Genomic DNA, 17838 nt, shown 5'->3' on the forward strand with positions numbered 1-17838 from the left:
CTTGGCTGTGAGCTTAGGGTTGTTGTCCTGTTTGAGGTGAATCTTCGCCCCATTCTGAGGTACTTAGCGCTCTGGAGCAGGTTTTCATCAAGGATCTCCCTGTACTTTGCTCCGTTCATCTTTCCCTTGATCCTGACTAGTCTCCCCAGTCCCTGCTGCTGAAAAACATGCCGCCACCACCATGCCTCACCGTAGGGATGGTGCCAGGTTTCCTCCAGACGTGACTCTTGGCATTCAGGCCATAGAGTTCAATCTTGGTTTAATCAGACTTGGTTTTGTTGCTAAACAACCAACCCGTCTATCTGCATCATTCAATATGCCTGATGAGACAATTTAATGACGGACTAAAGCTTATCCAGTACTGCTGCCTGGTCTTTCTATTTTGCTTATTGTTTGTTGGCCTTGAAACATACTCACTTTCTCAGAAACCCTATCTAAAAAAGGCTTCTTGACCATGCTTAAAATCTTTATTCTTTACTTTAATATCCCTCCTCTCAATGTTTGGAGTATTTGAGCTTTTTTCAACTCATTTGCATTCATTTCAGATTACTCTGCATTTCCATGTTGCCAAATGTATTTTCACACTCTGCAGTGCACAGCCAGGAAACTGCTATTTCCACACTGGCTTTCCTAGTTCTCATTTGCCTGAGCCAAACTCCCATTAGGCCGCTGTCTGTTTTCATCTATTGATTATTACTGGAAGCCTCTCACACTCTTTCAGAAAGACATGCGCATGCACACATGCAAGTATGCACACAGACAGACGCAAACACACACACACATGTTTGTTTTTACTATACTTGTCGGGGCCCCTCAAAAATTCCCATTCAAAATCCTATTTTCCCTGACCCTTGACCCTTAGCCTTGACCCTAACCTTAACCCTAATTCTAACCCTAATTGTGACCCTAACCCTAAAGCTTTCTTCCTTGTGGGGACCGGCGAAATGTCCCCACTTGTCCAAATGTTCCTTTTATTACTATCCTTGTGGGGACTTCTGGTCACCACAACCACACAAACACACACACACACTCACCTAAAATATCCGATGATGAAGATAGCCACTAGTAGAGAGCTGAAGGACACAGCGTAGCCTACGGTGTACATGACATACAGACGCTCAAAGAAGTCCTGCTGGGAGAAGGATACAGGTACTGTAGGTACAGATGTAGGATCTTAATTGGATCACTCTTTTGTTGCTGAGAATTTTTATTATATGGATAACTGGCTTTGGATAAAACAATCTGCTAAAAGACAATACAATATATACAGTGGCTGTAGGGTTTCCTGCATATGTGGGGATAAGGCCGCTGCAGTAGTTACAGAACAGTACTCACTTTCCCCCTCTCGTTGCTTGGCTTCAAGAACCCAGGGCCCAGACACTCTGAGTAGTTAGGCCACGTCCTGTTCAGGCTCTCCACAAACACCCACGACCCATTGATGTCACACTTCCTGTAGGCATGACCTGTAATATATATATCAACAAATCAACATACTGTATCTCTGTAGCTTACTTGGTTTCACTTGGCACCTCAAGTGAGGCAGTACATAATTCAAATTTCTAAAGTCACTATGAATCCACTCTAAATGCACTATATCAATCATACATTGGTAAACGGGAACCCATTCTCCCATGCAGGCAGAGTTGTTTGTCATAATACTTTCTGTATACTTGGATTAGACAATACATAATTCAAGTATTAATATAAACTAGCTATGTATCAACCATATACAGGTAAAGGGGAACAACACAGAGATGTTGTGTTCAAATTATATTTCTATGGGGAACCTGGAACCTGTTCTGCCATGCAGGCAGAGTGGGGTGTCATCTACCTTTGTGGTTGAAGTCGAAGATGTAGCTGGGGCAGAGGACCTTGGTGACAGCTCCTGGGTAACCCTGTGGCCAGCAGATAAGGCCATCCCAACCAGGGGGGCAGAGGTCATCTAGTGGAGAGGCAGAACACTATTTTCAACTACAGTGTGTGACCGGTGCAGGACCTCAGAGATACAGTAGGAACACTTTGGGAATGGAGGTTGTTCGAATGCTGAAATGTTCCTAACTTTGACGTTCTACTATATTGACGTTTGAATACAGCATTGTACACTTTGGATAATTTTATAGCTTGATCATATGAGTTATATTGATTCTATACAACGGGTGTGTCTAATGCTGGATGCTGATTGATTAAAACTGCATTCCAGCCGGTGTCTATTCCACAAGTTACCACCGGCTAAAGCTATGACGTTAAAATACCTATTTCATCTCACTGCGCAATCCACTGTCTCATCAGCCCATCCAGGCAAATTTATAAACTTGATCTCATCTAGACATTATCTCACATTTCTTTTAGACTAACCTTTGATATTCAACTGCAGAGATTTCTATAAACACTTGCTGTCTGTCTCTCCAACATTTTCAACATTGTTTCAATATTGAAATTCGATCTCCAGCTGTCCCATAGTAATGAAGGTGTTCAGGAGGAGACAGGCAGGCAACCTTCTCAGTCAGTCGAAATCATGAAAGCGGATTCATTTTGATTGATATACAGTATACAAAGAAATGTAGTAGAAAACAGGTCAAACGAAACTAAATGCAGCAAGGTTGCAGTCTTTCCAGATTCAGGTTGAAGTGATTGTGCTAGCTGTGTTGTTGGCTAGCTGTGTTGTTGGCTAGCTGTGTTGTTGGCTAGCTGTGCTGTTGGCTAGCTGTGTTGTTGGCTAGCTGTGTTGTTGGCTTGCTCCTCTGCTCTAAACAACTGTGTCCTGACAAGTGAGCACATTTTCTATGCCAAGTGAAATCGTATATCATTAGCTCATTGTTATGGATGTATCCAAATAAATGTGACTAGAAAACAACTTATGCAAATGCAGCTACTTTGTTGTTATTCTGCCTGCACTGTTCGACCTTGTCTGTAAGTTAGCCGTAGTTGGCTAGCTAGCAACCAAGGGATAAGAATTTTGTCAGCTAGTATGGCAATGGATCATTTACAACAAACTACTGGGTCACATCTCTGGCAACCGAATCGATAAAACGAACAATCAGCCGGCTTGGGTAGACTCTCTAGATTTGTGTCGGGACTGTATCTTGTGGAAGGATGAAATAGTATGAATAAATTCATCCAAATAAAGTTGATGAAAATATGTCAATCATTATTTGAATATGTTGGTAACCAGTTGTATAAAAGTGATAATGCCCTGGAAGCCGGTGTTTGAAGGATACACTGGCACTGTTTGCCGGCCGTCGACTTCGTCCAGGGCCTGACAACACTCGTGCCAATATATCCTCCAAACACCAGCTTCGAGAGCCTTATCACGTGAATATCCCAATTAATGAAGTCAGTGGGATGTTAGGTTACAGAACATTCAAAGTATGTATAATTTATTCCCAGTATACTATGTCTTCTTCACCTTGACCTTACAGTAGCAGAAGTGACATGCACGCCTTTAAGAGAACCTAGCGCTCCTCTATGAATTTCCCTTGCATCCCACCAGCAAACAGGCATTGATACATAGGTGAAGGTGAGACTCATCTTAGATCCAAACCGGGATAGTGTTTGTCTACATTCATTACCTCGGCTGACCTTCGGCTGAGTGAATGTAGAAAGCCAGAGGAAGGGAGGTGAGGACAAAATAATAATAAAACATTGTACATTTGGAGAGTTTGAGTTCAGAGATATGTCCTCTACTGTCACTGATTTCTTAGAACTGTTAAATTGCCTGATCCACTGGCCTCTGAGAACATAGGAACAGATTCAAAGAAACGTGTCTTGGTTTCCTGAGAGAGTTTTTTTTAAATCTGTTGTTTTAAATATGCACTAAGAATAACTTTTAATATAACATTGTGCCATCATCTTCATTCTAGCAGCTGTCAACTGTTGTCAACTGAATCTATTTGTTCTGTTCTGTCATCAGCAGAGAATCCATGGAAGTGTGTCAAAGTGAGTCAAACCAATCCAAAATGTCCTTTCCGGCCAGCCAGACAAAGGTTTGCCAACAGTTTTGGGTTGCCAGGTCAACTCATTAGAGGCTGCCGGGAAACCATTCAGAGTTTCACCTTGTTGTTCCCCGGAAGCAACATTCTGTAGCTTTAATCTCCCACAAATTAACACTGAGGAAAGCTACAGAAATGAGTGCGGATGAAATAACAAGGCAATAAGACCAAGATGATGCAGGAATTGGGATGGGCTAAGGCTGAGGGTCAGTGGGTGTCATCTAGGAAGTATGCCTCCCCTCAGGCATGATTAAGACCGTAGTGCGAGGATTCTCTGTCATCTGTATGATTCGAATCGCATTCACTACGTTGTCATCACTCTAATTTGCATATGCAGACTGATTTATTATGTCCTTTACTTGTATTCTAATTCTGGAACATAATCAAATCAAATGATATTTGTCACATGCGCCGAATACAACCTTACTGTGAAATGCTTACTTACAAGCCCTTAACCAACAACTCAGTTTTAAGAAAAATAACAGTTGAGAAAATATTTACTAAATATACTCATGTAAAAAGAAAGTAACACAATAAAATAACAATAATGAGGCTATATACAGGGGGTACCGGTACCGTGTCAATGTGTGGGGGTACAGGTTAGTCGAGGTAATTGAAGAAATATGTTCACGTAGTTATGGGTAAAGTGACTATGCATAGGTAATAGACAGCGCGTAGCAGCAGTGTAAAAACAAATGGAGGAGGGGGTGTCAATGTAAATAGTCCGGGTGGCCATGTGATTACTTGTTCAGCAGTCTTATGACTTGGGGGTAGAAGCTGTTAAGGAAAGTTTTGGACCTAGACTTGTCACTCCGGTATCACTTGTCATGCGGTAGCAGAGAGAACAGTCAATGACACAGGTGGCTTGAGTCTTTAACACATTTTAGGGCCTTCCTTTGACACTTCCTGGTATAGAGATCCTGGATGGCAGGAATCTTGGCCTCAGCGATGTACTGGGCCATACGCATGACTCTCTGTAGCGCCTTGTGGTTGGATGCTGAGCAGTTGCCACACCAGGCAGCTGTAGACCACACTATCTACCAAGAGAGTTCTCATATATACTATTTGTAGCCATCTATTTACCACCACAAACCGATGCTGGCACCAAGACTACACTCAACGAGCTGTATAAGGCCATAAGCAAACAAGAAAATGCTCATCCAGAAGCGACGCTCCTAGTGGCCGGGGAATTTAATGCAGGGAAACTTAAATCCATTTTACCTCATTTCTACCATCTTTCACATGTGCAACAAGAGGGAAAAAAACTCTAGACCACCTTTACTCCACACACAGAGATGCATATAAAGCTCTCTCTCGCCCTCCATTTGGCAAATCTGACCATAATTATATCCGCCTGATTCCTGCTTACAAGTAAAATGTTTAGCAGGAAGTACCAGTGACTCGCTCAATACGGAAGTGGTCAGATGCTACACTACAGGAAGGTTTTGGTAGCACAGACTGGAATATGTTCTGGGATTCATCCAATGGCATTGAAGAGTATTTCACCCCAGTCATCGTCTTCATCAATAAGTGCATCACCGAAGTCGTCCCCACAGTGACCATACGTACATATCCCAACCAGAAGCCATGGATTACAGGCAACATCTGCATTGAGCTAAAGGCAAGAGCTGCCGCTTTCAAGGAGCGGGACACTAATACGAACGCTTATAAGAAATCCCGCTATGCCCTCAGACGAACCATCAAACAGGAAAGGTGTCAATAAAGGATTAAGATAAAATCCTACTACACCGGCTCCAACGCTCGCGGATGCGGCAAGGCTTGAAAACTATTACAGACTACAAAGGAAACCTGGCCGAGAGCTGTCCAGTGACGCTAGCCTACCAGAAAAGCGAAATGACTCTGTGATCACACTCTCCATAGCCGATGTGAGCAAGATCTTTAAACAGGTCAACATTTAATTTTTTTTTACCTTTATTTAACTAGGCAAGTCAGTTAATAACAAATTCTTATTTACAATTATAGCCTACCGAACTAGGCCAATTGTGCGCTGCCTTATGGGACTCCCAATCACGGCCAGATGTGATACAGCCTGGACTTGAACCAGGGAATGTAGTGACACCACTTGCACTGACATGCAGTGCCTTAGATCACTGCGCCGTTTGGGAACATTCACAAATCTGCCGGGCCAGGCGGATTACCAGGACATATACTCAAAGCATGCACAGACCAACTGGCAAGAGTCTTCACTGACAATTTCAACCTCTCCCTGACCGAGTCTAATACCTACATGTTTCAAGCAGACCACCATAGTCCCTGTGACCAAGGAAGCGAAGGTAACCTGCCTAAATGATTACCACCCCATAACACTCACATTGGTAGCCATGAATTGGTTTGAAAGGCTGGTCGTGGCTCACATCAACACCATCATCCCGGAAACCCTAGACCCATATCGCCCCAACAGATCCACAGACGAGGCAATCTCAATCGCACTCCACACTGCCCTTTACCACCTGGGCAAAAGGAACACATATGTAAGAATGTTGTTCATTGACTACAGCTCAGCATTCAACAACATAGTGCTCACAAAGCTCATCACTAAGCTAAGGACCCTGGGACTAAACACCTCCCTCTGCAACTGTTCCTGGACAACACATCTGCAGCGCTGATCCCCAACACTGGGGCCCATCAGGGGTGTGTGTTCAGTCTCCTCCTGGACTCCCTGTTCACCTATGACTGCATGCCCAAATACGACTCCAACACCATCATTAAGTTTGCTGACGACACCACAGTGGTAGGCCTGATCACTGACAACGATGAGACAGTCTAAAGGGAGAAGGTCAGATACCTGGCAGTGTGGTGCCAGGACAACAACCTCTCCCTCAATGTGAGCAAGACAAAGGAGCTGATCGTGGACTACAGGAAAATGCGGGCTGAACAGGCCCCCATTAATATACAGTGGGGCAAAAAAGTATTTAGTCAGCCACCGATTGCGCAAGTTCTCCCACTTAAAAAGATGAGAGAGGCCTGTAATTTTCATCATAGGTACACTTCAACTATGACAGACAAAATGAGAAAAAATATTCCAGAAAATCACATTGTAGGATTTTTTATGAATTTATTTGCAAATTATGGTGGAAAATAAGTATTTGGTCACCTACAAACAAGCAAGATTTCTGGCTCTCACAGACCTGTAACTTCTTCTTTAAGAGGCCCCTCTGTCCTCCACTCGTTACCTGTATTAATGGCACCTGTTTGAACTTGCTATCAGTATAAAAGACACCTGTCCACAACCTCAAACAGTCACACTCCAAACTCCACTATGGCCAAGACCAAAGAGCTGTCAAAGGACACCAGAAACAAAATTGTAGACCTGCACCAGGCTGGGAAGACTGAAACTGCAATAGGTAAGCAGCTTGGTTTGAAGAAATCAACTGCGGGAGCAATTATTAGGAAATGGAAGACATACAAAACCACTGATAATCTCCCTTGATCTGGGGCTCCATGCAAGATCTCACCCCGTGGGGTCAAAATGATCACAAGAACGGTGAGCAAAAATCCCAGAACCACACCTAGTGAATGACCTGCAGAGAGCTGGGACCAAAGTAACAAAGCCTACCATCAGCAACACACTACGCCGCCAGGGACTCAAATCCTGCAGTGCCAGACGTGTCCCCCTGATTAAGCCAGTACATGTCCAAGCCAATCTGAAGATTGCTAGAGAGCATTTGGATGATCCAGAAGAAGATTGGGAGAATGTCATATGGTCAGATGAAACCAAAATATAACTTTTTGGTAAAAACTCAACTCGTCGTGTTTGGAGGACAAAGAATGCTGAGTTGCATCCAAAGAACACCATACCTACTGTGAAGCATGGGGGTGGAAACATCATGCTTTGGGGCTGTTTTTCTGCAAAGGGACCAGGACGATTGATCCGTGTAAAGGAAAGAATGAATGGAGCCATGTATCATGAGATTTTGAGTGAAAACCTTCTTCCATCAGCAAGGGCATTGAAGATGAAATGTGGCTGGGTCTTTCAGCATGACAATGATCCCAAACATACCGACCGGGCAACGAAGGAGTGGCTTCGCAAGAAGCATTTCAAGGTCCTGGAGTGGCCTAGCCAGTCTCCAGATCTCAACCCCATAGAAAATCTTTGGAGGGAGTTGAAAGTCCGTGTTGCCCAGTAACAGCCCCAAAACATCATTGCTCTAGAGGAGATCTGCATGGTGGAATGGGCCAAAATACCAGCAACAGTGTGTGAAAACCTTGTGAAGACCCAAAGAAAACGTTTGACCTCTATCATTGCCAACAAAGGGAATATAACAAAGTATTGAGATAAACTTTTGTTATTGACCAAATACTTATTTTTTATAAATTCATTACAAATCCTACAATGTGATTTTCTGGATTTTTTTTTCTCATTTTGCCTCGTTTTTTTTTTTTTTTACTTTAGATTATTTAGAAAATATTTTCTGATATCTTTTTTGAACTGCATTGTTGGCTAAGGACTTGTAAGTATGTATTCACAGGAAGGTCTACACCGGTTCGGCGCATGTGATAAATTACATTTGTTTTGATGAGCTATAAAACAGCAAACATTTTCTCTTAGCCTCAGGACAGAATGTGTTGAAATGCAGGAAGTGATCTGAGTCCCCCTCACACCTTCAGGAAAGTTTATCACACTTGTACGCCTACTTACAGAGGTCTACCTAGCTATATCTTAGGCAGTACCACAGAGTCAAATCAAATCAAATTTTATTAGTCACATGCGCCGAATACAACAGGTGGTAGACCTTACCGTGAAATGCTTACTTACGAGCCCCAACCGACAGTGCAGTTTAAAAAAATGTGGATAAGAATAAGCGATAACAGTAACAAGTATCATGACATGTCTGAGGTGCCAGTTTTTATGTTGTCATTACCTGTAGGTTTGTGGATCCAGATGTTCTGGCAACACTAGAGGATTATTTTAGTAATCTAGCAGACTCTCTTATCAACAGCAATTCATACTTACTTACTGTACGTTTGTCTATACAGTAGCGGAAGCAGTACAGTGTCACAGACATAGGGCATGTTAGGGCATGTTTGATGCTGTATTACCGGCTGGGTTGCGGGTGGAGAGGTTCTGGTGGCACTGGAGTTTAATGTCATAAAGAATGTACATCTGCTCCTCTGCTGTCAGGCTCTCCTCAGATCCACCCTGCAGGCGACAAGCATTGGGAGTTTAACATTTTAATGAGGAATTTTAGCAAAACAACAACATTGTGTCTTGGTAGAGGTCACTTGTGTCAAAACTCAACCTAATTGTTGCATAACAGCACTCCCCATAACAGCACTCCCCATCACAGCACTCCCCATCACAGCACTCCCCATCACAGCACTCCCCATCACAGCACTCCTAGCTTGGGTGGGGAAAGGTTGAATTCAGCCACTGGAATGGAGTCGCTCTTTAAAGAGGTCAATACAGGGTATGAGTTCAGCAGTGATAGCGTTTATCTGCTGAGATCTCTTTACCACCTTATTTTACACAGAGACCTGGAGATTTGTCACATACTTTTTCTTACCTGATTTACAAGTAATGAAAGACATATCACAATGTAAAGAGATAACAAATGCTACATATTAAAAATACAAATGTTTTTATGCAAGGTTCATGAAGAATAATGCACCCACAACACACCTGAAGAACTGTGAATTATGCATATCGTTGTTGTCTGATGAAAACCTCACAGCAAACATTTTTTTTTAACTAAAAACAGTAACAGTAAATCTCCTAAGTGTGTACTCTGAACATTTCATGACTCTAGGACCAAAAAAATGTATTCAGAAAAGTTTCATATTTCTGTTTGTTCATGGGAAAATATGGTCATTTTTTTACAATTTCCTGAAAATGTTCAGTTTTGGACATCAGACAGCGACGATACGCATTATTTCTATCATTGTTGCCGCACAATTTCAGCACTTCCAAAGTAAATTACCAGACTACAGGCCAGAAGAGCAAGCAATTATTTTCAGATGGTTCGCTCACTCTTCAAATAGTCTTCTTCATGGACTATAGAGTGTTATTGTAGTTCTTAGCTCTGATTAACAAAATAAGTAAGTAGTGCACATTGAACTACCTAATGAGGATTCACCAGAAGAGTTTAATGATGTTGTTGTTTGTGCGTTTCTTTCCCTCTTATCTTCCTGTTGATAATAAACATGCTGTTTATTATGGTGAAGAAGTTGAGACCAGAGAACTAGGAGGAGGAGGAGGAAGAGGAAGAGGAGAAGAATGTAATGTCCTTCAGGTGAAGTAATGCTTCCCTTTCAAATCCCACTCAAAATATGAAACATTGTTAAGGACATTTACAAAACAAATTATTAGCTCGTTATGTTGTTATATTTGTCCCATATGGAAAAACAAACCTCTTCTAAGTCTGTCTATGTGTAAGCCCTGCTGCAATCCTGAAGTAGCCTAAAGTACAGGAAGGAGTTGAAAGCGTTTACATTTTAGTTCCTGGTTGTATATCATTTCAAATTAAGATTAATGAATGTGCTTCACGTTGCCATGTGAATCACTATTTAGATGGTGCATGTCCTTGCGCAGAACAATATATTTCAATATTACATGGTCCACATGCATAACCTGTACTGTATGTAACTGATATTTGTCCATCAAGGCCTGGAGCTGAATGGACCTTCACTGGCAGGCTGAATTACATACACCTGACTGATTGAACGGCGTTGACTAGGGGTCAACCTTATAGACGCTAACAACCTCAACAGTTTAAGTCCAGGCACAGACACAGATACATTAGAAGAGTCAAATAGAAAGGGAAACGAGAGAAGGTGAATGTGTGCTGTGATGGACAGCTCTTGTCCAAAGGAAGCCTGGAAGCATGGGGGAGCATGGGGACCAAGAACCTCAATTGATGAGCAGATTAATTGAAATGATATTCGTTCTACTTTGTCTTGCCCGTTCACCCTCTGGCACCCATACACAATCTCAATTTGATCAAGGTTTAAAAATCCTTATTTAAACTGTTTCCTGGATTTAACACCTGGTCATGTCATGAATATTTGTTATTTTGATGTGTAAAGGGGGCATCAAAGTTACTCTTGAAGTATTTGGTTATCCATATTTGCAGAATTCGGAAGGAGAACGATCTCTCTAATTTGTTTATCGATACGAATGTGTCCCAGTGTTTCAGTTTCCTCAACCCTTTAAGCCCAATGTTACATTTTTTGCAACACTTTCAAAACTATCTCTAGCTCTGGCTCAAAATGTTTCTTTCTCAATTTATTTTTTTCTACTTGGTTTATTTCAAGTTATGTACTTGCATGAATGGCTTACACCATATGCTTAAGTTTGGGACCTGTGTGGAATTTGATATGTGGACAGGTTTCTAATGTTGTAGAAGCTTAGATGCCACAATAATAATACTGACATAGAACAAACACTACTAAGAGATACATCTAGAGATGAACTATGTAGTGTTTGGCATTATTTTTGAGTTTAGGACATGTACAGGATGCAGTTTATTAAATGTTGCATTTTTACAACATTGGGTCTCACAGGATTAAAATAATGAATTCAGTCCATTTGTTATCTCGTTTATACAATAGGACATCTGTCATCAGTGGAAGCAGGCTAAGAACAACATTTCCTAGGTCTCAGGGAAGGGGAAAGTGTTAGTCACGGCATGTCAGTGATTTAGATCTGTTGCACATGCAGGTACTGTAAGCTGTGTTAAACCCCCCCCCCTCCCTCGAGAACCCAATATTGAAGGGAGTAGCACACAGCGTGGTACGAGATCTTCAGTTTCTTGGCAGTTTCTCGCATGGAATAGCCTTCATTTCTCAGAACAAGAATAGACCGACGTGTTTCAGAAGAAAGTTATTTGTTTCTGGCCATTTTGAGCCTGTAATCAAACCCACAAATGCCGATGCTCCAGATACTCAGGTAGTCTAAAGAAGGCCAGTTTTATTGCTTCTGTAACCAGAACAAACGTTTTCAGCTGTGCTAACATAATTGCAAAAGGCTTTTCTAATGATCAATTAGCCTATTAAAATGATTAACTTGGATTAGCTAACACAATGTGGGATTGGAACACAGGAGTGATGGTTGCTGATAATGGGCCTCTGTACGTCTATGTAGACATTCCATAAAAAATCTGCCATTTCCAGCTACAATAGTAATTTTCAACATTAACAATGTCTACACTGTATTTCTGAACAATTTGATGTTAATAGATTTTCTTTCAAAAACAAGGACATTTCTAAGTGACCCCAAACTTTTGAACGGTAGTGTGTGTGTATATATATATATATATATATATATTACAATTTAAAGGTGTGGTTTAGGAGGTCAGAATACTTCCATTGACGAACATTCCTTTTATAACAAAGAAGTAAGATAGGAGGTTAACTCTTCAAATTCAGCCAGAAGGACAACCAAATATTATTACAATTAAATATAGAAAACCTACAAAATAGTTAACCTTTCAAATATATATGTTTTTGATTGCAAAATACAAAAAAAAGTATTGATCATGTTGATCAATTTGGTCATTTCAGACATAAAACTTCATTTCGGGTTTTGTATACCAATAGACAATATTTTCCATCACATGTAAATGCTTTTCATCCATTTGGATGTGATTTTAATAGAATTTCACAGTTGTCTTACCACACATTATTCCTACAGTACCATTGAAGCCCAATGTGGCATTTTTGCAATGTTTCCAGAATTTTCATATTCTCATATATATATACATATATATTCTCACATATTTTCATATATAGTCCTGTAAGAAGTATCCACATTTGTATCTATGCTTGGGTCTCACAGGGTTAAATAATCGATTCATTATGAAAGTCTAAATATGATTTTCCACAGCTGATATTTTTTTTACTCAATGTTCAACTTTGGCAATTTATACTATTTAAAACATAATGCACCCATCAAAACCAAATCTAAACAACAAAGCTACAAATGGCTATATTGTTCCACTAATGCATTACTAGTAAAGGCCCAGAGTAATACTTTTGTGAAAAAAAACGAGCAACAAATTCAGGGGAGAGTGCAGAACCCTCAGCACCCCTACTTCCCGCTTCTAAAACAAAATGTAATGTCATATTTCCAACACAGCTGAACAATTAGTCCTAAGCTTTGCTTCTTACCTGTGCGTCAACAAAAGTCCAGCACAGGAGGAATGAGACCAAATTCCATAAGATCCACTTCACCATACCTCCAAACAAGGCAGTTTTTCTCATAGCTGTTTGTAAAAAAAAAAAGCGTTGGCTATCTGGTGTTTGAAACTCAAAATTAGTTTTTAGGTTAAAAATGATTTGCCATGACGAATTGAATGGTCGTCATCAGGTTCACCATCCCCGTATTAGGAAACATGTTACGACTTGTTTCGACTATGACTGTAAAATCTTAAAAAATAAAAGTTAAAAGGTTCATAAAATATAAATTTCCCGCGCAGGTGACACAAGCTCAAAAACTAGGAAAAGGTCAGAGAGCGCATGCAAACACATGAAAATAATTCCTTATCCATAACACACATTTCTTCTTCTTCTGCCACGACGTCTCAGAACAAGTTTATACATCCATTCCAGTTGTTGTGCCTGTATCCGAATGTCTACACTTTTAGAGAGAAGGGCGCGAATTCCCGGTCCTGGCCAAGCTTGGTGAAGACTTGAATAGGTACGTGCTGTTGATACAACTAAACTATAGAGCGCGGGGATCTTTTGATGGTTCGGCAAAATACAATTTTCTCTTCCTTAATTTCCACAGTCAGCCCTTGTCCGTTCAGTGCACACAGTTATTTCAGCATTCAAATTATTGAACAGGAAACCAACAGCGCTACACAGCCTGACACGAAACTCCACCTAATACATGAATCACTCTCCAGGTTTGACTCCACAGAAGTTTAGATTTTGTCACTATTTTATAATGTATCATCAGTAGAAACACACTTTAAAGCAAGTCTTGACTAAGGAAATAGCTCAGAAACTTTTCTATTCAAGGACCGTTTGAGTTGCATGCTTTTCTTCTCTGTTCTCGTTTTGCACTGCTGAAGAAGGGGAGGAGCTATCCATGGTGCTGAAACTTCGTTAGAAGGACAGACACGAAATTGGATCGATGGTGCCCTAGAAATACAGGAAAAACTATCATTCTTCAACGAGGTGGGGGAAACACGTCCGATGTCATACCAAGATGACCTCTCTCTCTCTTTCTCTCCGCCCCTCTCTCTCTCTCTCACTCTCTCCCGCTATCTCTTTCCCTCTCTCTCTCTCTCTCTCTTTCTCTACACCCCTCTCTCTCCCCAACTCTCTCTCTCCCACTTATCTCTCCCCTACCTCTTTCTCTCGCTCTCCATCCCCTCTCTTTCACTCACTTTCTCTCTTACCCCCACCTCTCTCTCTCACCCCCACCTCTCTCTCTCGCTACCCTTCTCAATTAAATTAAATTCAAAGGGATAAGCATGTGCTGACATTGCCAGAGCAAAAACATTCCTCTCCCTCCCCATCTAGCTCCTCACTGCAGGCATGTACAACAGGTCATAATTAGTGCAAGCAGACTATGAGCAGAAGCTACTCAATCTTTAAACTGTGTGTGTGCACACTTATGTGTGAGCTTCTATGTGTGGTGTGTGTGCATGTGTGCGGGTGAGTGCTTCCATAAATGCATGTGTATGTGTGCACATCACACTAAACCATCCTTTCCCTGGTAGATTTCAGACAATTGCAAAGGTTCAGAGAACGTAAATATTTCAGATTCCTCAGCACTCAACAAAGCATTTTATTTAAAAAGATTGACAAGCACTGGGCGCAAAGCTCATGATACTTGGATCCAAAGCGTGCTGCTCAGACTCCTGCGCCACCACAGTTCACAATGCTCTAGCAAGCTGTGAGAATACTTGATGATACTTGATGGTATGAGGTTGGTTGGTTTGCAAATCCTTTACCAAACCATAGTCCTAACCTTAACCATTGGGAATGAATACCTAAACTCTTTTAACCTTTGAGTTGTTCATGCGAATGAATGTGTCAGAAAAAAAGACGTCATTCAAAATATGTCTAATTCATAAGGGAAACTATGAGATCTTGTTGTCATGGCGCCCTCCCAGCATCCAATTATCAATTCTAATTAAAATATAACACTTGGTACCACTACTTGTTGATTTAGAAACATAATGTGCAGAGCAGGAAGTCGGAAACCTATTCATGACCTGGGTTGGAGGCAGGATAAGAAGAGGAAAGTGAAACATCAATAATTGCACAGGAAAACACACAGTCTGGGTTACTGCTGTCTCCAAAAGTGCGTGTGAGAGGGGGTTCTCTTATGATTCTGTTCCATCTTCCATCTGATGGTAAAAGAACAGAATAAACTCGTCCTGAACTCGGCAGATTTATTTATTTATTTCACCTTTAGTTAACCAGGTAGGCTAGTTGAGAACAGGTTCTCAGTTGCAACTGCGACCTGGCCAAGATAAAGCAAAGCAGTTCAACACATACAACAACACAGCGTTACACATGGAATAATCAAACATACAATCAATATTACAGTAGAAAAATGTATATACAGCATGTGCAAATGAGGTAGGATAAGAGAGGTAAGGCAATAAATAGGTCATGGTGGCGAAGGAATTACAATATAACAATTTATAACAATTAAACACTGGAATGGTAGTATGTGCAGAAGATGAATATGCAAGTTGAGATACTGGGGTGCAAAGGAGAAAAGGAGCAAGATAAATAAATAAATACAGTATGGGGATGAGGTAGATTGGATGGGCTATTTACAGATGAGCCATGTACAGGTGCAGTGATCTGTGAGCTGCTCTGACAGCTGGTGCTTAAAGCTAGTGAGGGAGGTAAGAGTCTCCAACTTCAGAGATTTTTGCAGTTTGTTCCAGTCATTGGCAGCAGAGAACTGGAAGGAGAGGCGGCCGAAGGAAGAGTTGGCTTTGGGGGTGACCAGTGAGATATATCTGCTGGAGCGCGTGCTACGGGTGGGTGCTGCTATGATGACCAGTGAGCTGAGATAAGGCTGGGATTTACCAAGCAGAGACTTGTAGATGACCTGGAGCCAGTGGGTTTGGCGACGAGTATGAAGCGAGGGCCAGCAAACGAGAGCATGCAGGTTGCAGTGGTGGGTAGTATATGGGGCTTTGGTGACAAAACGGATGGCACTGTGATAGACTGCATCCAATTGGCTTAGTAGAGTGTTGGAGGCTATTTTGTAAATGACATCGCCGAAGTCGAGGATCGGTAGGATGGTCAGTTTTACGAGGGTATGTAATCTAGTGATTATAGATTTAATTTTGGATTGGAGATGCTTAACATGAGTCTGGAAGGAGAGTTTGTAGTCTAACCAGACACCTAGGTATTTGTAGTTGTCCACATATTCGAAGTCAGAACCGTCCAGAGTAGTGATGCTGGACGGGCGGGCAAGTGCGGGCAGCGATCGGTTGAAGAGCATGCATTTAGTTTTACTTGCATTTAAGAGCAGTTGGAGGCCACACAAGGAGAGTTGTATGGCATTGAAGCTCATCTGGAGGTTAGTTAACACCGTGTCCAAAGAAGTGCCAGAGGTATACAGAATGGTGTTGTCCACGTAGAGGTGGATCAACGAATCACCAGCAGTGAGAGCGACATCATTGATGTATACAGAGAAGAGAGTCGGCCCGAGATTTGAACCCTGTGGCACCCCCATGGACACTGCCAGAGGTCCGGACAACAGGCCCTCCGATTTGACATACTGAACTCTATCGGAGAAGTAGTTGGTGAACCAGGCGAGGCAATCATTTGAGAAACCAAGGCTGTTGAGTCTGCCAATAAGAATGTTGTGATTGACAGAGTCGAAAGCCTTAGCCAGGTCAATGAATACGTCTGCACAGTAATGTCTCTTATCGATGGCGGTTATGATGTCGTTTAGAACCTTAAGCGTGGCTGTGCTGCACACATGACCAGCTCTGAAACCAGATTGCATAGCGGAGAACGTACGGTGGGATTCGAAATGGTCGGTAATCTGTTTGTTATCTTGGCTTTCAAAGACCTTAGAAAGGCAGGGTAGAATAGATATAGGTCTGTAGCAGTTTGGGTCTAGAGTGTCTCCCCCTTTGAAGAGGGGGATGACCGCGGCAGCTTTCCAATCTATGGGAATCTCAGACGATACGAAAGAGAGGTTGAACAGGCTAGTAATAGGGGTTGCAACAATTTCAGGAGATAATTTTAGAAAGAGAGGGTCCAGATTGTCCAGCCCGGTTGATTTGTAGGGGTCCAGATTTTGCAGCTCTTTCAGAACATCAGCTATTTGCATTTGGGTGAAGGAGAAGTGGAGGAGGTTTGGGCAAGTTGCTGTGGGGAGCGCAGCGCTGTTGACCGGGGTAGGGGTAGCCAGGTGGAAAGCATGTCCAGCCGTAGAAAAATATTCATTGAAATTCTCAATTATTGTGGATTTTTCAGTGGTAACAGTGTTTCCTAGCCTCAGTGCAGAGGGCATTTGGGAGGAGGTGCTCTTATTCTCCATGGACTTTACAGTGTCCCAGAACTTTTTTGAGTTTGTGCTACAGGATGCAAATTTCTGCATGATAGAGCTAGCCTTAGCTTTCTTACCTGCCTGTGTATATTTGTTCCTAACTTCCCTGAAAGTTACATATCACGGGGCCTGTTCGATGGTAATGCAGAACGCCACAGGATGTTTTTGTGCTGGTCAAGAGCAGTCAGATCTGGAGAGAACCAAGCACTATATCTGTTCCTGGTTCTAATTTTTTTGAATGGGGCATGCTTATTTAAGATGAAGAGGAAGGCACTTTTAAAGAATAACCAGGCATCCTCTACTGACGGGATGAGGTCAATATCCTTCCAGGATACCTGGGCCAGGTCGATTAGA

At 41.9% G+C, this 17838-nt stretch overlaps 1 protein-coding gene across 1 annotated transcript in view; it reads right to left on the reverse strand.

Moving 5' to 3' along the window:
- The window catches only part of LOC139380902 (parathyroid hormone 2 receptor-like), a 71882-nt gene extending 58674 nt beyond the window's left edge, over positions 1–13208 (reverse strand). Inside the window, exons 1-5 of the mRNA XM_071124057.1 lie at positions 13116–13208; positions 9051–9150; positions 1832–1942; positions 1336–1463; positions 1035–1132 (exon numbers count right to left, since the gene is read on the reverse strand). Coding sequence (XP_070980158.1) covers positions 1035–1132; positions 1336–1463; positions 1832–1942; positions 9051–9150; positions 13116–13208 — 530 coding nt within the window. The remainder of the gene's footprint in view (positions 1–1034; positions 1133–1335; positions 1464–1831; positions 1943–9050; positions 9151–13115) is intronic.
- Positions 13209–17838: the final 4630 nt, after the last annotated feature.

This window comes from Oncorhynchus clarkii, chromosome 22 (genome assembly GCF_045791955.1).
Source record: "Oncorhynchus clarkii lewisi isolate Uvic-CL-2024 chromosome 22, UVic_Ocla_1.0, whole genome shotgun sequence".
NCBI lineage: Eukaryota > Metazoa > Chordata > Actinopteri > Salmoniformes > Salmonidae > Oncorhynchus > Oncorhynchus clarkii.